This window comes from Electrona antarctica (genome assembly GCF_951216825.1).
Source record: "Electrona antarctica genome assembly, chromosome: 19".
Classification (NCBI taxonomy): domain Eukaryota; kingdom Metazoa; phylum Chordata; class Actinopteri; order Myctophiformes; family Myctophidae; genus Electrona; species Electrona antarctica.
In genome coordinates, this window is record NC_136800.1 from 5248128 (window position 1) to 5273972 (window position 25845).

The window sequence follows — 25845 nt, forward strand, 5'->3', positions numbered from 1 at the left end:
GGTATCGAAGAGGAAGGATCAACATATGGAATGTCCGAACAGGTCAGCTCCATATATGGACATCTAAGGATTTGAGGTCATATGTAGTTGCTGGCATCAGGGATCTCCATCCCTGATGGGGGTGACGGACTGGAAATGCACGTTTTCATAGTAAATGCGACCTGTGGTCACAATTAACCACTTAAGCTGTATAGTTGAAGATGGGGTATTTAATGGACATTCTTTTGAAGTCACCTATTGCATGTCCAAAATGGGGATGCCATCAGTGAGGATTGCTTGGGATTTAGATAGATAAGAAAATTGATTGTCAAAAATAGGTATTCACAGCGGATCACTTTGTGAGCTTGTAAATCTATTTAAAAAGAATTAACCCATTTAGACCTGAGGCTGATTCTAAAAATGCCTTCTCAAACCTAATTTAAGGTTTTCTGAAAACCTTCAAATTCTTATTAAAACTAATAAAAAGTTATGAGACGGTATGTCGAAACGGGTGACACAGAGGTAGCCGATTTAGAACCGTCCTCAGTTCTTGATTAAAGCTTTCACGATGGCAACACAAATATATTTCGAGGGCTTCGAGTGACAATTTCAGAATTTTATAGGAGCGCAAAAACAAACTTCATTGTAATTTAATCTAAACATATTTAACCAATCTATACTTATTTTAAAAAGTAAAAAAAAATGACCATATTCTTACCATCTGATGGAGCGAATAGGACCCTTGATCTATAAAAGTCAAAAAAGTGCTTTGTGCTCCAACTTAAGCCCTCGATATGAAAAATAAACTAACCCTAACATGTCTAAGATTAAGGGTGGGACCAAAACACACTACATTTGCAAAGCAGTTGCTAAAACCACTCTTTTCAACTCAAAGGATGCATACAAAAGCCACCCACCAGTGCCACCACTATTTAAGTGTTTAATTTGTGCATTCATGATAGGCAACAAATGACTGCTTCTTTTATTACACCAGGGTGAAACAGCACGTTTTGTGACTTCATTATTGGTGTACCATCCAAAAAGATCTCGTTTGTTCTTGTTCCAACATGCACACGCAGCCATTCATAAGCAATGGGGGGGAGGGGGGATAAGACAACAAAAACTTTGTACAATCTATTTTCATCATTATGCTAAACATAGATATATATATAAAAAAAACTATTGATAAAATTAGTGCTTTCAGCTTAATTGTGTGTACATATACATATATACCCTGCCCCGCCCCCTGTAGTGATTCATATCAACAGGTCTGCACAATTTCTGGGTCAATTTCTAATTAAAAAATACATCCATTTACTGAAAGATCTTAATGCCTCAAAGAGCCAGTTTGGTAGGGTCTGCACTTGTGGCAGGCAATACAATTGGTTCTATTGTGCCAGTGTGGACAATTAAACCAAATAAGTACTTAAAAATATTGTAATTTTCAAATTGACCAACATTCACTCACTGGCACTGAGTTTAGCCTGGTTTCCTAAAAAAAACCCAAAAATAAATCATCTTTAGCACTTTAGTTTACAAAGGAACGTGGCACTAAGATGCTTTTGGGAAACCCAGCACTGGGTTCACAGACCAGCTGATATTTGTTATTAATTAGCACCATTTCCCCATGTCCTCCAATGAGGACCAAATGACTGGGTTTTGGTAGTAAAGCTGTAACTGTGTTGCGTAAAGTAAACTGAGGTATCAAGAGGAAATTTAAAACGACGTTCCGTTGAAAGAGAAGCTGAGGATAGAAGACGAGAGGAGAGCACACTGCTTCGTTTGTTGTTCAATAAGGGTTTGTTCTCTGTGCAGTTACTGCATTCGGCAACTTGCTGGAGTGCCACTAGGTGGCATCGGAGAGTAAATTGTAATGGGAGAAGTTTCACTTTACCTTCTCTAAAACACTTCGTCAGGGATTACTCATATAAGGACAGATTCAATTCTAATTGGTACGGTATGAAATCAAGCGAATCTGATTGCAGGATGATGCGGTTTAGTATAGTAATACCTTTAACCAACATGTAACGCTGGATTGTTTTATACTATTATAGCACTATAATAACGATGGTCCTTGTATTCACACGTACAGTTGCTGTAATAATCATGTGAACAAGATGACAGCATTTGGAACAGCATTGAAAGGTCGGAGCATGGAATAGGCATTTTAGACTGGACTAGTACACGAAACAAACTGTAGTGTTATTTTTTTCTTTCCGTTTGGATTTCAAGTTAAGAAGCAGTAGTAGTAGTCAAGATGTTCGCTGCAGTTGACCGTTGTGCCAGTTCAGTGACATTAATGCTTTGAGCACTTCAAATTCATCGAATAATTTCATTAATGATCATGGCAGACAAATCAACCATACAGTGAGATATTAAAGTCCTTTAGCTATGGCGAGGGCTTTGCCAAAGACGCACACACAAAAAAAGAAATCAATAAAATATATGAATGAATATAATCTGTACAGACAAAAAAAGAAAAAAAAAAGAACTATTTTAAAATACAATGAACAGTGACGAATAATAATAATGATGATTGTGTTGTTGTCTCCTCGAACTAAAGGAGTTCATATGAAAACATTCTCAGTGGTCAGACAACACGTGCAGAATAACTCTGCCTCCTCTTTCACTGCCAAGTTCCTCCGAGAAGCAACTTTTTGCTTTGTGTTTTTTATTTTATTTTTTGTAAAAAAAAAAAAAAAAGGTTCTTCATGTCGATTTAAAAAAAACAAACATGGTGTGTTGTCCGTTGGGCTAGGTGGGATGGCTTGTCCGTTGTAATGGCACAGAGCAGGACCCCAGAGGCCTTGAAGGGTGGATGTTCACTGCCCTGCCACACCTCACCCCACCTCCCGACATTTTGAGCAGGGAAGAGGAAATGTAAAAAAAAAAGGGGGGGGGAAAGAGCTACAGTCTTCTCTGCTCTGATTGGTTCACAGTGTGTGTGTGTGTGTGTGTGTGTGTGTGTGTGTATGCCTGTGTATTCATGTATTTGATTATCATGTATGTGTGCGTGCGTGAGTGAGTGAGTGAGTGAGCGGTCAGGAGAGCTAACACCAGTCGGCGATGTAGTCAAAGTCATTGAACATGTGCTGCTCGTCCGTGTTGAGTACTCGCGGCTCCCTGGGCGGGGTGAGAATCGGCGCCTCTGAGGTAAATTCGTCGTCAAAGTTGCTGACGTCGCTGGCTCCCTGGATGGTCGGCACGAACGGCGGCTTCACCTTCTTGGCCAACAGTCCGTTCCAATCCATGTTCTGTAGTAGTGGTGGGGGAAAAAAAGTGCTCTCATGTTTTACATACCGCCAATACTGCAATGTAGAACTACTCTGTTGTTGCAATTAAAAGTCCGGAAATGTACCTTGAGTAAAAGTACTAAAGTATTGGCATCGAAAAAGTACCAAAAGAAGAAAGTAGTCATTATGCAGAATGTCCCATTTCATGTTTTCAAATGTATGAGAAAAATAAAGGGAAGCTCCGCACACTCAGATCTGCGCACAATCAATGTATTTATTTAGCAAGCTTTCGGTCTACTGACCACCTTCAGGCATACCTGAAGAAGGTCAGTAGACCAAAAGCTTGCTATGCCTGAAGAAGGTCAGTAGACCAAAAGCTTGCTATGTAAATACATTGATTGTGTGCAGATCTGAGTGTGCAGAGCTTCCCTTTATCTTTCTCATGTTCCCTTTGTGGCTCCAGCACCTCACTTTTAAGTTTTTTCAGCGGATGAGCGGTGGTTCTTTTTACATTTATGTTTTCAAATGTATAAAAATCCTTTGAAAAATAGCCGAGCTACAAGCTCACAATGTGTCGCATCGCGACGCATTGTGAGATTGTAGATGGTTTGTATAGAAACTCACCCTGAAGAAGAGATGTTTCTTCACCTCCTCCGCGTCCCTCTCTCCTGCCCCCAGACGACGCTCTGGGCTCCTCCTCAGAAGCTGTAGGAAAAGGACAGGATGATAAAGAACAGTAAACATTTACCACACACGGCAAAATCCTCTTATGCAAACTGAGAACTGGTTTTAGTCTGCTTGGAGCGCAATATGAGTTATGGTCCAATCCAACTGGTCCCACCACCTCCCCCTCAAGGACCACCCCGGTCTCCTTGCAGTAGATTACATTAAAACTGTCTCAGTGCCACAGGACGCCTTTGGACGCCTCCCCCTGGTGGCGGCGAGTGCCAATGGACGCCTTTTCTTTTTAATATTTTTATTTTTTTATCTATATTTTGAAAATTGCTCTAATCTGCATGTCAGGTGATGACATGCACATTACATGCACAATATAATTTCATTTTCTTTCTTTTATTTATAATGGGCTTCGGTGGCAACGAGGGCCAAAACTGGTGTTCACCAGGTGGCACTGAATGAGTTGGTAATGGAATGAAGCAGTCTAGTCTGACCACGATGCAAGTGCATCTCAACATGCTGACATACGATGCAGAGAACTAGTGCATACACCTTTGTGTATGCACTAAGCAATAAACATCAGCAGAGACAAATGAGGAAAATAGAATGCCAAAAATACTGCAACACGACTCTTTTTTAAAGGAGAATTCCATACTAGAAGGCTTTCTTACCTTTATTTGTAGTTGTTACGTCCCCCCCCAAAAAAGTGCATTATTGGCTATTTCCCCTACCATAAGCCCTCAATGAATTGCATTGAATGGAATGGGGCTATGGGGTGTTGTGCTAATTCACTTATTTCCATCGCTCAAAAATCTATTTTTAAAAAAATATATCCTCTCTTCATAATGTAAATAGTATCCCAAGCGGCACACTTTACTACTTATTTCGATGGAAATAAGCGAATTAGCACAAAAACCCAACCCCCATTGAGGGCTTATATTAGGGGAAATAGCCAATAATGCACTTCTGCACAAAATAACACCTGGACCTCTTTGGTGGGGACGTAACAACTACAAATAAAGGTAAGAAAGCCTTTCTCCTTTAAGTCACGAAGACGGTGTTTACTATGATACGTGACTCGCCCCTGTCTTTATACTTCCAAATATGGAACACATTGATAACGTCCCGCACGGACTACCGCGCAGCGAAAAGTGTTTTTTCAGCCTTGTAGATCTGCACTTTTCGGCTAAAAACGGCCATTGCTCCGGAACGGAGCGTCAGCAGAACCACCCTGGAGGTTCTGCTGGAAATGAACAGTGAGTGTCCACCTATAACTGCACTGTATATTTCATACTGTAGTAGACCTACTAAATGAACAGTGAGTGTCCACCTATAACTGCACTGTATATTTCATACTGTAGTAGACCTACTAAATGAACAGTGAGTGTCCACCTATAACTGCACTGTATATTTCATACTGTAGTAGACCTACTAAATGAACAGTGAGTGTCCACCTATAACTGCACTGTATATTTCATACTGTAGTAGACCTACTAAATGAACAGTGAGTGTCCACCTATAACTGCACTGTATATTTCATACTGTAGTAGACCTACTAAATGAACAGTGAGTGTCCACCTATAACTGCACTGTATATTTCATACTGTAGTAGACCTACTAAATGAACAGTGAGTGTCCACCTATAACTGCACTGTATATTTCATACTGTAGTAGACCTACTAAATGAACAGTGAGTGTCCACCTATAACTGCACTGTATATTTCATACTGTAGTAGACCTACTAAATGAACAGTGAGTGTCCACCTATAACTGCACTGTATATTTCATACTGTAGTAGACCTACTAAATGAACAGTGAGTGTCCACCTATAACTGCACTGTATATTTCCTACTGTAGTAGACCTACTAAATGAACAGTGAGTGTCCACCTATAACTGCACTGTATATTTCATACTGTAGTAGACCTACTAAATGAACAGTGAGTGTCCACCTATAACTGCACTGTTTATTTCATACTGTAGTAGACCTACTATTTGCTTTCAATAAATGAACCCAGTACATTTTACTGGGTTCAAACCACCACCACGAAATGAGGTTTCATTCATTATGATCTTTTTGAAAAATAGAAATATAGGCCTCCTCCTTATAATAATGCCTCCTTCCAATAAAATGCTCCAGTTGAAACAAAAAATCTAAATCGACTAAATTGTTGTGATTTTATACATAACAATAGTGCAAAAATAATTTTCAGTATATTTGAATCATTTTTTAATTAAAATCCATTATTCTTGATCGTGGATTAAATCAATTGGTTTGTTTAACTGACGCGCCTCTAATTTTCAGTGGACTAAACTCACCCTCCTCATGATGGAGATGGCCTCGGTGGATAGGAAACGTGGGTAGCGCACTTCATCGTTGACGATACTGTCAAACACCTCCTCCTCGTCATCGCCGGGGAAAGGAGACTGAGAGAGAGACACAAGAGTCAAATGGCATTATACCGTGCAGAAGATCTGATCTTAGGTTTTGTGTTTTATTTGCTGCAATACGTAACCGTTGTGTATAACGGTTCAGAGCCGTATAACCCGAGGTCGATTCTATAAATGTCTTCTAAATCCTGCCAGTTTTCTTGAAAAACCTATGTTTCTATGTCAGTCGTTCTCATACATTTCCATGGCAAGGACCCCCAAAAATATATGTAATTGGCCGTCGAACCCCACCCATCTGAAAATATGTTGTTCCAGGGACCTCCCCAGAAGCAGAAGATTTGAGTTAAAAACCATTCGCTCTGAAAGAATATATATATATTCAATAGATTTGCACTACATTTTCACGATTTTTATAAAAAATAGCAGACCTACAAGCTCATAGTGCGGCACTCGGTGCCGCGCTATGAGCTTGTAGATCTGCTATTTTTCAATAGCTAAAGTATAACATAATGCCCCAAAATGGGATAACTCATGAAGCTGAGCGCCAGACGGGTGTCCATCCACTTACCTCCCCGACCAGCATCTCAAAGATCAAAACTCCCAGCCCCCACCAATCCACAGCACGCGTGTACGACGTCTCGGTCAAAACCTCCGGGGCCAGGAACTCTGGCGTGCCACAAAATGTACTGGTGCGGTCCCTGAATCCCATTCCTGGCGGGAACGAGGGAAATATCCTACATTAAATGTTGCGCATTTCAAATGCACCAAGGCCCGCCCCCACTCAATCATGATTGGAGGAAGGCTCCTCTCATCCTGATTGGATGAAGGCTTTGCCACCCGCCACCTAAACTGAAACTAGGGTTTTTTGACCCCAGGGGCTCACTGGGGACAGGGAGGAACTCCTTATATGGTCAGCACACTCTATAGTTGGGAGGATTATCCAAAAAAAAAATGATATTTGAATTAAGTGAAATCACTGAATATACCTTTAACTTAACGGGGGACACATTGTTTGTGTCAGGTCATATCTGGAGACCATATGGAAACTGGTGGAGAAATCTATGTGTAAAGATGGCCTGAACATGTAGGGTGTTTTCGGATATAGCGCAATGTGCAATACAAATACCAAAGACTCTAAAAATGGGACCCAGTGCCTCCCTGCTTGACACTCAGCATCAAGGGTTGGATTGGGGGTAAGTCCCTGCGACATACTAGCGTCATGTCCAGGGGGTGTACTTGTACATCAAGCTGCCTCACGCTACAGAAACAGGAGATAGGCTCCTGCCCTATGGGCCTCATGGCTCGGCAAGGCTACTTAACTTACTTTAGCAATACAAATGAATACGTGAGTGCACTCCTGGTGCACATATCCGAACGCACCCATAGTTTACTAAAAGGGCCCATTATTGTTTTGAACTCAAAAGTATTCTTTCTAGAAACTGTACATAACAGTACAGGTGACTTTCATGGTTACAGTATTAAAACAATTGCCCAGAATACAGATTTGCTTTAGCAAACACAGGTATTTGGCCTTTAGACGAATGCACGTTGCCACCTTACCCTCTTTGCAGAGCCCAAAGTCCGCTATCTTCACATAGCCCTCTGTGTCTAAGAGCAAGTTATCCAGCTTCAGATCTCTGCAAAGTTGCAAATATGAAACATAAAAAACAAATCAACATCAAACGGCAAGATGAATTTCTCAACTTATATGAATTTCTGAACTTGTCCTTTATGCATGTACAGGGGGAAGGGAATGAATGAACCCACCGGGTTGGCATCTCTTACCTGTACACAATCTTATGGTCATGTAAGAACTGTAGTCCCAATACAACACAAGCTGCATAAAATCTGCACAAGGGACGGATAAACAAGAAAATAATTCAGTAAGGAATCAGGGGAACCGCATCATATAGACTATAGGGTAGTGTTGTTTTTGGCAGCAAGTTTTGATTTTAGTTTTAGCCATAGTCTCTTGAATAGTTTTCATTTAGTTTTAGTCACATTTTAGTCACCTGGAATGCTTTAGTGTTGAGTCTACTTTTAGTCGACTAAATGTCATGGGATTTTAGTCGACTAAATCTACGGTTGATTTAGTAGACTAAAATGTATTGCCGTCGTAATGGCTGATTTTACGCTTGCGGAAAATAGCCGATCTACAAGCTCGTAGATTGTAGATCTGCTATTTTCAGCATGCAACCAAGTGTAAAATGACTTATACTGGATCTCTTGTCCACTAGTCCCTTCCTAGCATTTTAGTCTAGTTTTTATTTATTGACAAAATTGTCGATATATTTAGTCTTAGTTTTAGTCATCGTGGCTTAGTTTTCATTTAGTTTTTGTCAGTGTAAAAAGGTAGTTGACGAACATTTTTTGTCATAGTTTTAGTCGACGAAAACAACACTGAGGAAGGCATTTATCTTGATAAATAAATCTCGGTTGCCATTCGCCTGCATCAGTGGTTCTCAAAAAGAACACCAAGATGAGATGTATTTATTCGGTATTAAAGCTCCCAGTGACTCACATGGCCCTTGGCTCTGAGAAGACGTCAGCATGGATGTGCATCATCAGGTCACCCCCCGCCGCGTATTCCATGACAAAGCACACGTGCTCCGGCGTCTGGAAGCACGCAAACAGGTTGACCAGGAACGGGTGACGCACGCTGTTCACCGCCTCAAAGATCCTCTTCTCACACATCAGGCTGGGAAGAGAGCGGGTGATTGGTCATTGTTAGTCTTAGGAGCATGGGGGAAAAAACATGACATTTATACGCAGGCACTGAAAACATATGCAGACATGCGTACGCCGTACATAGTTACATCAGCACAAAGGCTCTCTCCCCGACTGTACATATTAAAGGGGAATACCACTCATTTTCAACATTTTACTATGTCATTAATATACCTTAGAGGTGTTGTGGAAATAATAAAAAAGTCCCCCTATTCTGTGTTTCCCAGAAAAATAATTAACAAATAAAATAAATTCAGACCTCCAGTTCTAGGAAACACAGAATGGGGGGACTTTTTTATTATTTCCACACAACAGCTCTAAGGTATATTAATGACATAGTAAAATGTTGAAAATGAGTGGAATGCCCCTTTAAGTCATAAACAATCTTTCAAGCGACCATCAACACTTAATAAATCCACAGAGCAAAAACAAGTCGTACACATTTAGATTCCAAATCATTTTAGTTTAGAACTCGAGATACTTTGGGTTACATGAGCAATGATATATATATATATATATATATATACTGCCTCTGATGTTGACATAAAGATCAAAGTAATTTTGTCTGGGAGCCCCAGGGCTTACCTGTCAACCTCATCACGAGCCACAATGTCGCCTTTCTTCAGAGCTTTGATGGCGAACATCTCCCCCGTGCTTTTATACTCTGCTAACAACACCTGGGAAATGCAGGCAGATCGATTTAAAAAAAAAAAGAGTCCGTTCGAATTGTCACATCACTCGATCGCCTAACGGCCGGGCTCCACCGGGCGCGTCAGCGTCGCGTCTCCGTCACCGTCAGGGAATGTTCCCTTTTTAATCAATGAAGGGTGGCTCCACTGCCCGCGTTGACGGAGACGCGACGCGTGCATTAAAATTGAACCGGTGCGTTTTTTGACGCGACGCAGACGCAACGCAACGCGTCCGGTGGAGCCCTGGCGTAAGGCCTCATTCACACGTACCAAACACCAATAAAGCAGTGTTTGGTCGTTTTTTTGGGCCACCACAATGCTTTTCCAATGGGAGTCACATGTTTTGATCAAACATTTGTGTTTGATTGCCGATTGCTCCCCCCTCAAACAAAAATGTTTGGTCAAACCATGTGACTCCCATTGAAAATGAATTGGAGCAGCAATCAAACAGCAATCAGACATCACACACGGACCAAACATTTGTTGTGTAGGTGTGAACTAGGCCTCACTGCAATGCAAAACGTACCTTTCCAAAGTGTCCACGACCCAGGACTGCTACACATTTGAAGTCCTGGAGGCTGAAGTGGAACTGTTCTTCTTCCCTGCAGGGAGAGCATCGTTAACAGTCGTTAACTACAGCCTGGTGGCAGGGCCACTTAGTGCATATAGACCTACAGTATGGTCCGTGACAGTTTTCTTGAAAAACCCATGTTTCTATGTCAGTGGTTCTCAAACATTTTCATGTCAAGGACCCCCAAGATTATATGCAATTGGCTGCCGACCCCATCTGAAAATATGTTGTTCCAAGGACCCCCCAGAGGCAAAGATTTGAGTTAAAAATGTTCGCTCTGAAAGAATATATATTCAAAGATTTGCACTACATTTTACCGATTTTTCAAAAATAGCAGACCTACAAGCTCGTAGCGCGGCACTCGGTGCCGCGCTATGAGCTTGTAGATCTGCTATTTTCCAATAGCTAAAGCATAACTAATAATGCTAATAATAACACCAAAGGGGGTTCCCGCCCAAAATGGGTTAAGTATGGTCCGGGTTTGAGTCTTCTCTGCAGTCTCTTTCTCTTCTCTTGGTTTCCTGTCTCTTTACACTAACCTAACGAAAATGAAGCAAAAGTATTATATGGATGGTAAATGGTAATACTGTCCTCCATGTTTTCTTTTTTGTAATTTTTATCCCACGATTTTGCAACGCATTTTTTCCACCCAGTGTCAATTATCTAATGTAATCCTGCTGGGTGCTAGACTCTCTCTGCCAACCTGTCGCTTCTCTTAACCCGACAGGGGGGAGTTTCCCCAGTCGGACGTAGCGCGTGAAAGGAATACGTCATCCTTTCCCCTCCAATAGGCGCCATGGCTGACCAGGGGGAGGCAGTTTAGAGACCAGAATCACTGCATGTTTTTTGTGATTGTACCTACCGTAGGGCAGGGCAGGGATTCCCTGGCCACCCGGGGCGCCTGATGGAGGGGAAAGGAACTGGTTGGAATAACGTGTTCCTTCCACGTGCTAAGTCAAACCAGGGGAAACTCCTCCCTGTCAGGTGTAAAGGAGCAACTTGGACACTCAGGCATGAAGGAAGCATGAGTTCAAGTCCGTTCAAGTCCCCATGTCCCCCATATATGGGGACTAGGTTGGCGGAGGGTGTGTAGAGCCCAGGATCACATTAGATAATTGACACAGGGGTGAAAAATGGGTTACAAAATTGTGGGATAAAAAATATTTTTATAAAAAGAAAGGCCCTTTTTTTGTCAACCCCACCCAGGGTATGTGCACTGATGACGCCGAGGAGAGAACACGCCCTCAGCGTCCCCAGCGGGGAATCGAACCCAGGACCTTCTAGCTGTGAGGCGACGGCGCTACCGACTGCGCCACCGTGCAGTGTAGATACAAGACTGGATTCTGCAAACGCACACTGCTTTGCATCAACATTAGTGAAGTGATACCGGGGAACAGAGCCAGGGGGCAGTGTTTCCCTTCGTTTGACTAGTGCATGAAATAAGCACTTCTCAAACTTCTTGAGCAAAGCACCCTTTATTAAAAGTTGAACCGTGGAGGACCAGCGCATCACCATGGTGTTCAGAATATAAGGAGAGAGTTCAGCACCATGCGGTGAAGCGTATGTAGGTTTTAGCCTCGCTCTAATGGTTCTTTTATAGCCCGGGCGGGAACCCCTTTTGGTGTTAGCATTATGTTATGCTTTAGCTATTGAAAAATAGCAGATCTACAAGCTCATAGCGCGCCACTCGAGCTTGTAGGTCTGCTATTTTTGAAAAATCGAAGAACGACTGACACAGAAACATAGCTTTTTCAGAAAACTGTCAGGATGTAGAAGACATTTTTAGAATCTGATCTCAGGTCAAAATGGCTTAAGCAGAACAGCACAAATCCTCTTGAATCCCCCCTTTCCTCCGCCTGTGCATTTTCTTTGAAAAACAAAATTAAAATAATGCCTTTCCCAGTCACCGTCCTTACCTTATCTCATTATCTTTCTGGATAGCAGTGAGCTCCAGGTCTGGAGGCTGGATCTCCTGTTCCGCCACGCCGTCCAGTTCCGACTTCACCGCTATGCTGTTCCTCTTGTTGAGGAAGTCAAATGACGCCAGGGCATCCTGGAGAGACAAAGGCAAATCAGATACAAGTGATATTGCACCCAGTAGCGTGTGTTTTTGAGTGGTGCAACCACTCCAAGGAACAGCAATGTCCGTGTTAACCTATGTGTGTGACTATGTGTTAACCTATGTTTGTGTGTGACTCATGTGTGACTCATGAGTACCAGTAGGGGCACTGTCGTGCCAGAAACGGAGAGAGACTGCACTGTTGCCTGCTAATGAGAGAGAGAGAGAGAGAGGGGGGGGGGGGGGGGGGGGGGTAGTTGCACCACTCAGTTCACACGGGTGTGATTTCTTTTGGACGGGAAAATGAACAGAAACCGTTTATGGGCTACTACTCTTTAGGTGACAATTTGAGAGTTAACGATTAACCTTTAAAGATTAACCTTTGCAAACACTGGGCCAGCCCCCAGGTAGAACTTTTAGTTTCCTGAATCTGGCCTGAATTGAAGAGTGTGAATGAATTATTATGGGATTCAGTCACTTCTATGCAGAGGCAAAGCAGAAACAGCTATTAGAAGAAGTGTGACTTGGTTCAGTGGCTTGTATGAGGGCAGCGACAAGCAATGACAAATAACTGTCGTGAACATCTGCACATCCAACACCATGGACGTATGAAATGAAAGGAAATATGAGATTGTTGGATTTTCTACAAAATAATGGATGGAGTGAAGTGCAGCAGGGGTGGACAGTCTTGCCAGCTACACTTATACCAAAACATAAAGTATTACTGTATTACTAATAATAACACGGTTTATTTGTAACACACTTTACATTTTCACAAATCTCACAAGTGCTACAGCTTTAAAAAAAACGAACAAAAAAACACCAACAATGGCATTAAAACGGCAGAGAAAAACAAATAAAACTACTACTACAAAGACCCCAGTAGGGGCAAAAAGCAGATTAGTATCGTTATTATAAGACGTCATTTATTTTAGACCATCATACCTGCACTTCCTCCTTGTCTGGCAACTTGTCCTGTGGAAGTGGCTCTCTGTTGTCAACAGGTACAGGGTAGTGCTTGGGTCCTGGGGTGGGCTCTTTGTCAAAGTCCAGTTTGGTCACCAGGGGGTCACTAGGTTAAAAGGAGAAGGAGACACAGCTTAATGGTGGGATCAATATCTATGAAAATTATGTGCATTATAAATCGTTGCCAGCATGCAAGCTGAGAAAGGCATTTGAAACAATTGTGCTCAATTCATTGCTGAGGAGGAAATCACCACCAATCACCTGAGGGTTTTGATTTTTTTTTGCATACAAATTCAATCAACACCTACGTCTTGTAATAATTAATTGTGGTTATTCATTTGGATTCGGTATCCAGTTTAAGAACGTCTTAGAACCAAAAGGACACATTCGTTTCTTAATGCATTTCTATTATGTACGTCAGTGCGAGTCTGTGAGAAGTGGTGAGTTTGAGGAGTCTAGCCCCCTTTTTGAAACTAGCTCCTCGCCACTCGCCCTACAAATAATAGAGACGGCACCGGAATCCCCCTACCATCCACTTGCATTGCATTGCGTCTCGGTTATCTATGCTCAAACCGAGTGGCGAGGAGCTAGTTTCAAAAAGGGCCTAGGTGTGAGATTATGTGTATGAATACTGCATTCCCTACTGTGTGTGTGTGTGTGTGTGTGTGCGTGCGTGCGTGCGTGCGTGCGGAAACATCTGTCTGAATACTACTCTCCAACTGCTAGGGTGTGTGTGTGTGTGTGACCGTGTGTGCGTGTGTGTGTGTGTGTGTGTGTGTGTGTGTGTGTGTGTGTGTGTGTGTGAATGAGGCATTTGGAGTGTGAATGCTGCTCTCCACCTGCTTGGTGTGGGGGAGCCAGGCAGACTGCTGGGAACAGTCTCCGCTGCCTGTGGGCTGAAGGAGTTGGTGCTGACTGTGGGTATGGCTCTCCGTACCAGCCGGCCCCAGGTGGCAATGTTGATGTTCATCTGAGGCGCCCGCAGGAAGGTTACCTTACCTGAAAGGGACGGGCATAGAGGGGTGGAAAGAGTTTGATATGGAGAACGGCAAGAGGGTTGAGGTGGAGCATAGTGGGCGAATAAATGATAATGATGGAGTATAGTTGTTGTTGTGCGGTGGGGAGCAGTGTTGTTTTTGGCAGCAGATTTTGATTTTAGTTAGTCTCTTGAATAGTTAATAATAATAGTTTTAGTCACATTTTAGTCACCTGGAATGTCTTAATGTTAGTCTAGTTTTAGTCGACTAAATATCAGATTTTTTTTCTTTCTTTTTAATGTTTTTTTTGTGGCTTTCGCCTTTATTTTATATTTTTTATGGAGGGACAGACAGTAGGCTGACAGGAAATGGGGAGAGAGATGGGGGGGGAAGACATGCAGTAAAGGCCGTCGGGATCGGGAGTCGAACCCGCGGCACACTGCCAGACTGGATTACCAGCCAAGGTGCCTGGACCACTGAGCCATGGCCCAGGCCTAAATATCAGATTTTAGTCGACTAAATCGACAGTTGATTTAGTCGACTAAAATGTGTTTTGGCGGGCCTTGATGCTGTCGTAATGGCTGATTTTACACTTTGCGCTGCGACGCGTTGTGAGCTTGTAGATCTGCTATTTTCAGCATGCAAGCAATTATAAAAGGACTTATTCTGGATCTCTTGTCCCCTTCCTAACATTTTGGTCTAGTTTTCATTTGTTGACGAAATTGTCAGTATATTTAGTCTTAGTTTCAGTCATCATAGCTTAGTTTCCATTTAGTTTTCGTCAGTGGAAAAAAGTAGTCGACGGACATTTTTCGTCGTAGTTTTAGTCGACGAAAACATCACTGGTGGGGAGAGCGTGGCAGAGGGAGAAGAGGATTAGGGACACTGAGGAAGGGAGGAAAACGGCCACAGACACCGATCGCCATATTTTTCGGTTCTCCTCAAACAACTCTGAGGTCACAGCCTAAGGGCTACAGGTTACCATGGAGACACATGTCGCAAACTGGGGAGTTATGTGACACACCTTTTGAATAGTTTATACAAGTTCTTCCTCTCTCCTTGAACCGCCAAGGACAGTTCAAGAAAAAAAAGCTACCACAGAGGTTCGTATTCATTTATTTCCAATCCAACAAATGATGACGATGAAGCAAAATGGCTGTGAATATGGTCAAAAATGGATTCATATGGCTTTAGGCGCTCCCCAGGCGTGCTTTCAGGAGAATATCCACCTTTTTTTGTTTGGTCTGTTTCGGGGTCAGATCTCAGAACTGGCCTAAAAAAGTGAAAGGAATTCCTCCTCACCTTGCTGTTTGGAGAAAATCTTCTTTTGTCTTTGCAGCTTTGGCCGTCGCTCAATGACAGGGTTGAAAAATGTCACCTGTAAAAAAAAAAAGGAGAGAGAAAAGTTTAATTGCGATTTATAAGTAGATTTTTAACCCATTCAGGCCCGACGTCGAAATTTAAACAAAAAAAGTTTTCTAAATCATGACAATTTTCTGAAAGATTTGAGGCACATTTTAACGATTTTTCAAAAATAGCAGACCTACAAGTTCATAGCGCGCCACTCGGTGGCGCGCTATGAGCTTGTAGATCTGCTATTTTTCAATAGCTAAATTATAACATAATGTTTAAAACACCAAAAGGGGTTCCCGCCCAAAATGTGTTAAGTAGCGCAGCTGCTCAAGGCAGCGCAGCTGTCCAGGTGCTGCGCGTGGATTCCACCTGAGCATGTCAGCGTCATTGTAAACCACCAGGATGAGTAGAATAGACACAAGGTTGTGGCGGCGGTGGCTCAGGGGTAGAGTGGCTGGATGGCAACCGCAAGGTTGCCAGTTCGAACCCGGGCCCCCGCCAGAGTTAGTGTCGAAGTGTCCTTGAGCAAGACACTGAACTAATAATATTGCTCCTGATGTGCTGGTTGGTGCCTTGCATGGTTTCCACCGCCATCGGTGTATGAATGGGTGAATGTAATGCATCTATGTAAAGCGCCTTGGATAAAGGCGCTATATAAATGCACCATTTACCATTTATTTATTTACCAAGGTTGTATTTTGACCTCATGCTGTAAAGTCGAGCGTACCCTCAGAGGCCTCTGTCTCGGTGTGTGCGTGTGTGTGTGTTTTAGTACTTCTATTTTTATAGTGGCTAAAATGTCCCCCTAAGTGAGGACATTTAACCAAATGCTCTTTATGCAAATGCTCTACTTTAGGACTGAAGTACAAATTTAGCTTCCGAATTATGGATGGATTAAAGGTTAATGGCAAAGGTTGAGTATATGTATGTGTGTGTATTTGAATAGTTAAGGTTGGGGTAAAGCAGTGTGCGTGTTTGAGAGTGTGTGTGTGCGTGCGTGCGTGCGTGCGTGCGTGTACCTCAGCAAACAGCATCCCCTGTGGCTCAAGGTACAAACACATCCCATGACGCTGGTTGTCCAGGAAGTCCTCCAAGCGCAGGAACTTCACCGCGCAGAGGGAGCGCCAGTCACGCCAATACACTGAGATCTCCAGCTCACGAGACTAGAGGGTAAACACACACACAACACACAACACACAACACACACAGGTCAGCAAACATGTAACATGTGTATGTTAAAACAGAAAAACATTCATTCAAAAGCACCAATCTCACCGGGGTTGTGGCTCTTTCAGAGCGGGAACTCTGGGGGGAGGGAGGGGTAAAAAAGTTCAAAATCTCAACCAATCTCAGTCAAGGACAGTGCATGTGTTGTGTGTGCGCGTGTGCGACGTGCGTGCGTGTGTTTGACATGTTACCCGGTCAAGCTCCAGTGTAAACTTCTGGTCCCAGGCCTGGTTGCTGACCGGCCTCCAGCTAGTCTGGCCTACTACTGTGTTGTCCAGCTTCAACACTGCACTTATTTCATCTGAGGAAACAGAAACACATTGTACATTAAATACTGCCCTATTAACCATTTTTGAGCTTGGGAAAAAAAGAGAAGCTTTTTTTTTTTTTTGTCGTTCACCTTTTCTTTACGATATTCTGGGGAGGAAACAGTAGCTTTTTATTTGATAGCCAAGTGTAGAGACAAGACATCGAGGTCGGAGAGCAAGACATGATGGGATTCGGATTCAAACCAGGGTCCCTGTAACTCACAAGGAGCATTTGGTCCGTGCTTTAACTAACCAGGAGGCAGCACCCACCGTTCTGTGGGATGAGATTAACTCACTTGAGAGCTCCTCGCTCTTGGTCAGGTTGCGCGCGCTCGCTCCCCGATTGCGGTTGGCTCGGCTGATGAAGGAGGAGCGCGTCTCGCTGGGGCTCCAGCCCGGCAGAGGGATCCCGCCGGCTTTGGAGCGGCCCGGAACGTTCTCCAGGAGGTCCTGACAGCCCATGAGCCTGACGTCGAGTGTGCCTGGAGGATTGGAAGAGCGTGTGTTCTGTCAGCGGGCATTTGTAAAATAAAATCTGGTCTCAGGTCTAAATGGGTTAAATTACAATCATCATAACTCAGCATTTCCAGATGCAGAAGAAGTTAGACAATCATGTTTTTCACGACCCAAAAAGTCATCATCATGGCATGTCAGTCCTGTCACTGTAGTGTAGCGCCATCATCATGGCATGGTCAGTCCTGTCACTGTAGTGTAGCGCCATCATCATGGCATAGTCAGTCCTGTCACTGTAGTGTAGCGCAGGGGGAGGCAACCTTAGGCACGGGTACCAACATTGGCACAGGGAAAGGGTGATCACTGGCACAAGTGTGAGACAGAGACGTTTTTTTTCTTTTCATTCCAAAAAAGTTAAGTCCACTCACATCTTCAAATTACATCCTGCACATAATTGTACATTTAAAATTCATTAAACTCATGACTGGGGTAGGGCATTAAGCAACTAGTCGACTAGTTTACTAGTCGAAAAGTTTATTTTTTATTTTTTCTCGATTTTGTAGGCCTCAAGATCAAGTAGATTATAGTTATAGTCACCAATGTTTTTAAATGTACAACTATTTATTTCCCCAAAAAACGTTTCTTTTTTTTTTCTTTTTTTTTAAACATAATGGGTGGTTAAACAACTAGTCGACTAGTAAACTAGGCAACCGTTAGTCAACTAGTAAAAATGACTAGAAGTGAATGCCCTAGACTGGGGATGGGAGATAGGTGGGTTATTGCTCTGAGTTTAATGGTATACACCCTGATGTGAAAGAAAATATTTCTAAGGTTGTTATGTGTATCCCATGGACAATCAAAATCAGTTGGGAATATTTCATTTTGATGTGGTGTCATAATTATATATGGCACACTGACTATCACGAAAATGAAAACATAATGCACTTAATGTGGAAAAAGGTTGCAGACCCCTTGGTTCCCCTCGGGGGGTCGCCAAATTATTTTAGGGGGTCCCCAAATTATTTTCCAAAAAAAAAAAAAAAAACGATTTTTCAAAAATAGCAGACCTACAAGCTCGTAGCGCGCCACTCGGTGGCGCGCTATGAGCTTGTAGATCTGCTATTTTTCAATAGCTAAATTATAACAATGCTTAAAACACCAAAAGGGGTTCCCGCCCAAAATGGTTTAAGGTTATTGTAGCAGTCAATTTATATTGGGGGTCGGGAGGGGGCGGGGCGCCCGAGACATTGCCAAAGCATTTCCGGGGGTCCCCGGCCAAAAACGTTGAGAACCCCTGGTGTAGCGTACCTGTGAGTGCGGCAGGCTTGGCCACAGTGCTGTATTGGTTCTGGGTGGAGATGATGCTGGACCTGGGGCTGGTGACGGCCGGCGCCGACAGGAGCGAGAGCTCCTCCACGATGCTGCTGCTGCGCGGGTGGTTCTTGGGCAACTCGCTGAGACGCTGCTCCAAGGAATACCGTAGGAGGTCCAGCTTCTGGCTGGACTCGTTGAACCGGGCCTGGGCCTGTGGAGTGTGTAGGCAGACGGACGGGCATGGAATGAAGCTGAAGTAAACCTCCGTGACTCGAAAGTTTTTAAATGATGAGGTTTAGTGTATTTATCATTCTAAACCGTCTGTTCTACATATAGAGCCACCCCAACCGGTTGAAGAAATTACAGTTTGAGGCTTTTAACCATTGCTTTTATGACATTTCTGACACCATTGTGTCAGAAATGTCACATTTGTGTTTATGGAAGATGTATTCTATTGCTAGTTTTAACAACTTCAAACAAATACCATTTCATCTTAAAATAACTAATGACAGAAAATGGCCGATCTACAAGCTCACAACACGTCGCAGAGCTTGCAGATCTGCTATTTTCGCCTGCGCAACATGCTTCCATAGAAGACATGCTGTAGCTTCTATGGAATCCCAAATGTCTGGAATCAGTCGTGGCGACTGAGAACTTTAACCCGTTTAGGCCTGACGTCGAAAAAAAAAACGTTCGCTCTGAAAGAATATAATGACTAAATTTGACTGAGGGACTGCCATTGGATTTTTTTGAATTTTCGTTTTTTCAATGTCTTGCAGAAAACAGCGAGTTGAGAAAACAGGCTTGAAAGGTTCACTTCTGTGGTCTCTAACATTACACCTAGCTACATGTTTGGGCATTTATTTCATATTTACATGTCGATTTCAGCTCTGACACTTATTCCAGACATGCTCTAGTATGTGAAGAGTCTGCCTGTGCTATTAACTCATTTAAAAAAAGTTTTTCCCCTCTGGTGAAAAGCTGGAATTTGCGCGATGGCAGGCTCTCAGTCAAATCTGGTATTCAAAGATTTGTGCCGTTTTTACGATTTTTCTAAAATAGCAGACCTACAAGCTCGTAGCGCGCCACTCGGTGGCGCGCTATGAGCCTGTAGATCTGCTATTTTTCAATAGCTAAAGCATAACATAATGCTAACACCAAAAGGGGTTCCCGCCCAAAATGGGTTAATCCATGCAGACATGGCATAAAGGAAGGAGAGAAAGGGAGGAGGTGCAGGAAAGCAGGAAGAAAAAAGAGATCCGAGTGAGTTTTTTTTTGGAGGAAACCAAATCAATTACAAATCAATTACACACTCCATTTACTGAGAAACTGCTGAAATATAGTAGTCGGTAGTTCCAATTCACTAAAGATGTACGACTATGAAATAATTAGGATAGTGAACAGTGAGGCCCGACTTGCACATTACCCTGCTTATATGACATAGCTGTTCAAGAACAAAATCAATAATGTGACACAAAATGCTGATTCAACTATTCTTCGTCTTTTCCATAGCACCGTAGACGGGGGCGGAACATTCAGCCCGTTATCGACACCAGCGGTCTAGTCAATCAGCAATTAACAGACCTCGTACTGACCAACCAGAATCAAGTATTCAACAAGGCCGTGGTAACAATGAATTTCTAATAAATTCCACTGAAGTTGTCGGTACGTGTGTGTGTGTAAAGTGCAAACAATGGTGTTATAATATGGTCTTCTTCGATGAGAAAACCAGCTTCCTTTGGACTAAACCCAAAGACTGCAGTCGGTGACAACACAATCTGGGGCCCCAAACACACCCACACACACCTCTGAATGTGCTCTCTTTTCTGTGACTTTGCCCGTCCCCAGGAGTTTCATGACATTCTTGGCACCTTCGGCCACGGCGGACTCTATCCTGGCGTGGTGACAGAGCTCCTCTACCCGCAGGTCTAGCGGGCTGATGATGGGCTTGGCTGAAAAACAGGGCAAAGTGGGCAAAGAGTGAATAATGGCATCGATGGCGTAGACTTGTAGTGTAGACCATGTGTGTGGCAAGGATGGCAAGGAGAAAAGAACATATTGCTACTATTTTAACTTCCCTAGTCACTGGTTGAATGTTTTAGAAGAGCCTGTGCCGCAGCCTTAAGCCCAAACCGCACCAAAGGGTCGGGTCGTGACAAAGCGTTTTTTAAGGTTGCAAGGCAACTCCTTGCAACTCAATGAGTTGCATTGGTGTGGTTTACCTTAAAACGGTTTTGTCCCAAGGAGTCCCTACCGGTGTGGTTCTTGACTAGGGGTGCGCAAATAATTTCGGGGTAGCCGCAATTTGCAACATTTCCGATCTGCTTGTATTAAACGACGTTAAACTCACCAACATTGCAAGTTTTGCAACTGTAGGGAAAGCTTAAATGATCCTCTTTCAAACTGCAAAGCGTTTGTTTCATAAAAATCCACCGTAGACATGTCATGAGCTACTTTCTGTCAAGAAATTCTGTGCAGGTGATTCTTTTTCTAAGTGTTGGAGTTTGGAAGCGCTCGTCGAAGTTACTGAACGGCCCTGCGTACAACCCGTTTTTAATTTGCACATATTGCAGGAGGCAGCAGCGCGACCCGTAAATAAAAACGAGTGCTTCCAAACTCCAACACAACAAAACATCACTGCACAGAATTTCTTGGCAAAAAGTAGCTCATAAACATATCTACGGTGGATTTTTATGAAACAAACACTTTGCAGTTTGAAAGAGGATAATTCAAGCATGCCCTACAGCCGCAATGTTGGTGAAGTTTAACGTGGTTTAATAACACAAGCAGATCGGAAATGCAATTTGATCAATGGGCTGTCAATGGAGGGTTATTGCAACTCTAGATTCATCCCATTATAAAAAAACAATCTAGTGTTGCAAATTGCGGCTGGCACAGGGTGAACTTGAAGTCAAGTAGGATCTGATCCTAAACCAGCTGAGGGTAGATGCCGGCCCCCTTTGATGTGATGGTGAGGCCAGGTAACGTACCCTAACAATAAGTAAACCTACCCTAATAATAGTTTAATCTTTTCTTATTTTTTATTCTTATTACGTTTGAAATGTACTAGGTATTTGTATGCCATGTCCTGTATGTCAGTCCTGTTTGTATTGTTTGATGTCTGGGGACTGCAGATGGAAATTAGCACGTTTTGCTAAATCTGGTATATTTACACTGCATTTTGAATGTAATTTTCATCAATAAACGAATAAAGAATGTAAATGATGGAGGTGCTCACCAATCACATCAGTGTTATCGAAGTTCAACTCGCTGGCCTGGCTGGCCTTGAGGATTTGCATCCTGATGAACTCGATCTTCGTCTTGCTGTCCTGGAGCATCTGCTGTGCTGCTGCTAGTAACTTGCGATCCTGTTAACAAAAGACAGCGGATGAAAAGGACAACCGCTGTAGTCATTCAAAACAACTGTAATCGCGGTTACGTTGGCGGAGAAGGCGGCAAGGTGGTGCCAAAGTTGGCAAACGCAGGGTTAGAATAGAAACAACATTTAATCCATTTTGGGCGGGAACCCCTTTTGGTGTTAGCATTATGTTATGCTTTAGCTATTGAAAAATAGCAGATCTACAAGCTCATAGCTCGCCACCGAGTGGCGCGCTACGAGCTTGTAGGTCTGCTATTTTTTGAAAAATCGAAGAACGACTGACACAGAAACATAGCTTCTTCAGAAAACTGTCAGGATGTAGAAGACATTTTTAGAATCTGATCTCAGGTCAAAGGTCAAGAGGTGCACGCACATCCACACATTTCAACGCGTGCAGGATCCAAAAGAATAACTAAGAAAGGAAAGAGGAAGATCCGCACACCGTTTTAAAAGCTCCCACGACAATCTATTGACAGAGCGGAAAACAATACAATGGATTGTTTTAATCAATACATTGTTTTGGGAGCTTATAAAACGGTGCACGACTCCTTTCTCAGAAACAACCTTTAACCACATGAGCTTGGGCGTCCATATTTTGGGCATATTTCCAAAAAATGTTTAAATGTTTTATTAACTTTTTAAAAAAATAGCCGATCTACAAGCTCCCAACACGTCACACTGATGCCAAACACCGCCACGCTGATCTATACAAGCGCTGTAAGCTCAGCCATTTTCGCAATTCGTTGCATGACAAAAGTATATCGTTAATTTTTATTTAACCTTCATTATAACCCGAGTTGAACCGTGGCATGAATGAAACCTAGACACAGTGAAACACACCTAAATCCATGTCATTCCTCAATGAGAGAGAGCTGTTATGAAACAGGGAACACAAACGGCCCGGGACATTAAGCCATTTTGGGCGGGAACCCCTTTTGGTGTCAGCATTATGTTATGCTTTAGCTATTGAAAAATAGCAGATAACCCTAACCCATAGCTTGTAGGTCTGACATAGAAACATAGCCTTTTCAGAAAACTAAAAAAATATATTTTTTAATCTGATCTCAGGTCAAAATGGGTTAATTCATGCCCTTAATTGGAGATGAGAGCACGAATCACCACATCGGAAAATATTATTCACCAAGAAAAATCCAAGTGGAACACACCACTGTACCAATACCTTGACAACACACAGTCCTAACGTGCACAAATATGCACATGTACACACACACACGCACGCGCATGCACACACACACACGCATAAACAGCGGAGTAAGCAGACACCACCCAGAATTCCTCAGAAGTTCCGACACTGGTTGGGTTACGACGGTAGCAGCGGCCAGCGCGCTGGAAAGACATCCGTCTGACAGGCATTTCCTCTGTGACATCATCAGGAAGGCGCTATTTATTTCCAGCTGCAAAGGTGCCACCGCTCGCTGCGTCCGTGTCTCTCTCTGCCTCGCTTTAATCTCGCTCTCTGGGAACGCTAGGGTCCAGGAGGTCACTTTACATGGCATACCGTCGCTGGAATTATGCATTATTATGGGGGTGTTATGACTGCAGTACAACTGTACAGTAACTGTTTTTTTTGGTCTGCGAGACTTTTCTAGAATAAATTAAATATCGTGCTGAACCTGAACCTTCGTCTTGTCTTTTAACCCATACTGGGCGGGAACCACTTTTGTTGTTTTAAAGCAGGGGTGGGCAACTGGCGGCCCGGGGGCCACATGCGGACCCCACCTTTACTTAATGCGGCCCTCAGGTTAATGTCAGAATACTGATATAATATTGGTTTCAGCTGTTACAATTCCACAACATGCAAACATGACCCACTTTAATTACTTCAGTCTAAATTAGTAGCTCAATGCTCAAAACAAGTATAATTAAAGGCATTTGAAATGACATAAAAATGTTAATTTTCAGGATTCCAATTCAAAAATAGCAAAAATTCAAGATTTCAATTCGAATATAGCAAAAATTGCCGATCTACAAGCTCAAAACGCGTCGCAGCGCGGCCCTCTCCATCGTCAAAGTTGCCCACCCCTGTTTTAAAGCATTGTGTTATGCTTTAGCTGTTGAAAAATAGCAGATCTACAAGCTCGTAGCGTGGTACTCTTTTTGAAAAATCGTGAAAATGAGGCGCCAATCTTTGAATATATATTCTTTCAGAGCGGACGTTTTTTAACTAAAATCTTTGCTTCTGGGGGGGTTCCTGGAATAACATATTTTCAAGTGGAGGTCGGTGGCCAATTACATATCATGTTTGGCTGGGGGTCCTTGACATGAAATATTGAGCACCACTGACACATTAGGTATTTCAATATGTCATGATTTAGAAGGCATTTGTAGAATCGCTCCCAGGTCAAAATGGGTTCATTAGGATTCAGTCTGCTGGGTGGGGCAGGGCTCTACAGGTACGAAATAGTCTTGCGTAGATAGTGGGTAAACCTACAGTATATATCCAATTACATTTGGCCTTCGGAGTGACGTACAACAGAGGACAACTCTACACGGCCGCCACTGCGCAACATTAACGCTGACTGATATTCTACACTGTTACTTAAAACCTACAAATCATAAAGCACAGTGTTTACTACTTCGGCGGCTTGAATTAGCCCCTGACCGACATAAGATCCGACATCGAGTAGCAGAGCCTCTAGTAGTGCCACAGCTGTTATTAGCGATGGCGGCTTACACACACACACACACACAGCAGCACACGACCAAATGATAGTTTTCGTAGCACCGAGGATTACGGCAGCCACAAGGAACCAAAGGAGCTTTGTGGAACAAACAAGCGTGTTGCAGGGAGGCAGCCATGGCATGCAACATAATGTGTCGCTGCACAAAATTCACATCCTCTTGCTCGGCTGTGGAACAAATGTTTTAAATGGCAGCCGACTGTGGATGGTCTCTATACACTCCGACAGACACAGAGACCCACTAGGTCAGTTTAGTAACCCACTGGTTTAGTAAGTTAGTTTCTCTCTGGGTTAACAAGATTCTAAAGCAAAGCAAAGTTACTATATTTACCCAGGGTAACTGGACTAAGCATCAGATACTTGTTTACAGCCAGGCCCTGCTCATAGAACATTTCATGGTAGTGGTTCAATGCCTTGTTCAAGGGCACTTCAGCGGTGGTTCTATATGGCCCGGGGCAGCCAGTGTAGCGGTACCTAGGCTGCTAAGCCTAGGTACCGCCGAAACAAGACGACCTTTGCTGCATCTCACCCCCCCATCTCTCTCCACTATTTCTTGTCACCATCATCATCATCATACTATAATTCTGACAATGTCTGAATGTCTGAATGAGTGTCTGTCAGAAACACCGACGTATGCCTGCACCAATCACTCCCACTTTTCACACAGGCATTGACCATAATAATATGGAGGGGGGGGGGGGGGGGGGGTGGGGGGGGGGGGGGGGGGGTTCAATATCTCACAACGGTTAAGGGCTAGTACTGTAAAAGGCCAAAAATATATCTAACAAACAAACAAAACAAGATTCTATAAAACCCCAATGGTGAATACAGGCCAATACACACA

At 43.1% G+C, this 25845-nt stretch overlaps 1 protein-coding gene across 2 annotated transcripts in view; it reads right to left on the bottom strand.

Annotated features, from left to right (window-relative positions):
- Positions 1 to 905: 905 nt before the first annotated feature.
- pkn2a (protein kinase N2a) overlaps positions 906 to 25845 on the bottom strand; it is a 63010-nt gene continuing 38070 nt past the window's right edge. The window contains exons 5-24 of one of the 2 annotated variants that reach the window (XM_079488768.1): positions 22159 to 22288; positions 20727 to 20872; positions 18915 to 19131; positions 17450 to 17635; positions 17037 to 17146; positions 16894 to 16923; positions 16638 to 16781; positions 15568 to 15643; positions 14128 to 14287; positions 13268 to 13394; positions 12180 to 12316; positions 10219 to 10294; positions 9589 to 9680; positions 8798 to 8974; positions 8062 to 8124; positions 7837 to 7913; positions 6845 to 6987; positions 6205 to 6312; positions 3837 to 3917; positions 906 to 3233 (exon numbers count right to left, since the gene is read on the bottom strand). In XM_079488768.1, the coding sequence (XP_079344894.1) occupies positions 3030 to 3233; positions 3837 to 3917; positions 6205 to 6312; positions 6845 to 6987; positions 7837 to 7913; positions 8062 to 8124; positions 8798 to 8974; positions 9589 to 9680; positions 10219 to 10294; positions 12180 to 12316; positions 13268 to 13394; positions 14128 to 14287; positions 15568 to 15643; positions 16638 to 16781; positions 16894 to 16923; positions 17037 to 17146; positions 17450 to 17635; positions 18915 to 19131; positions 20727 to 20872; positions 22159 to 22288 (2484 nt within the window). In that variant the 3' untranslated portion in view covers positions 906 to 3029. The remainder of the gene's footprint in view (positions 3234 to 3836; positions 3918 to 6204; positions 6313 to 6844; positions 6988 to 7836; positions 7914 to 8061; positions 8125 to 8797; positions 8975 to 9588; positions 9681 to 10218; positions 10295 to 12179; positions 12317 to 13267; positions 13395 to 14127; positions 14288 to 15567; positions 15644 to 16637; positions 16782 to 16893; positions 16924 to 17036; positions 17147 to 17449; positions 17636 to 18914; positions 19132 to 20726; positions 20873 to 22158; positions 22289 to 25845) is intronic. The other variant, XM_079488769.1, reaches the window with a different exon arrangement.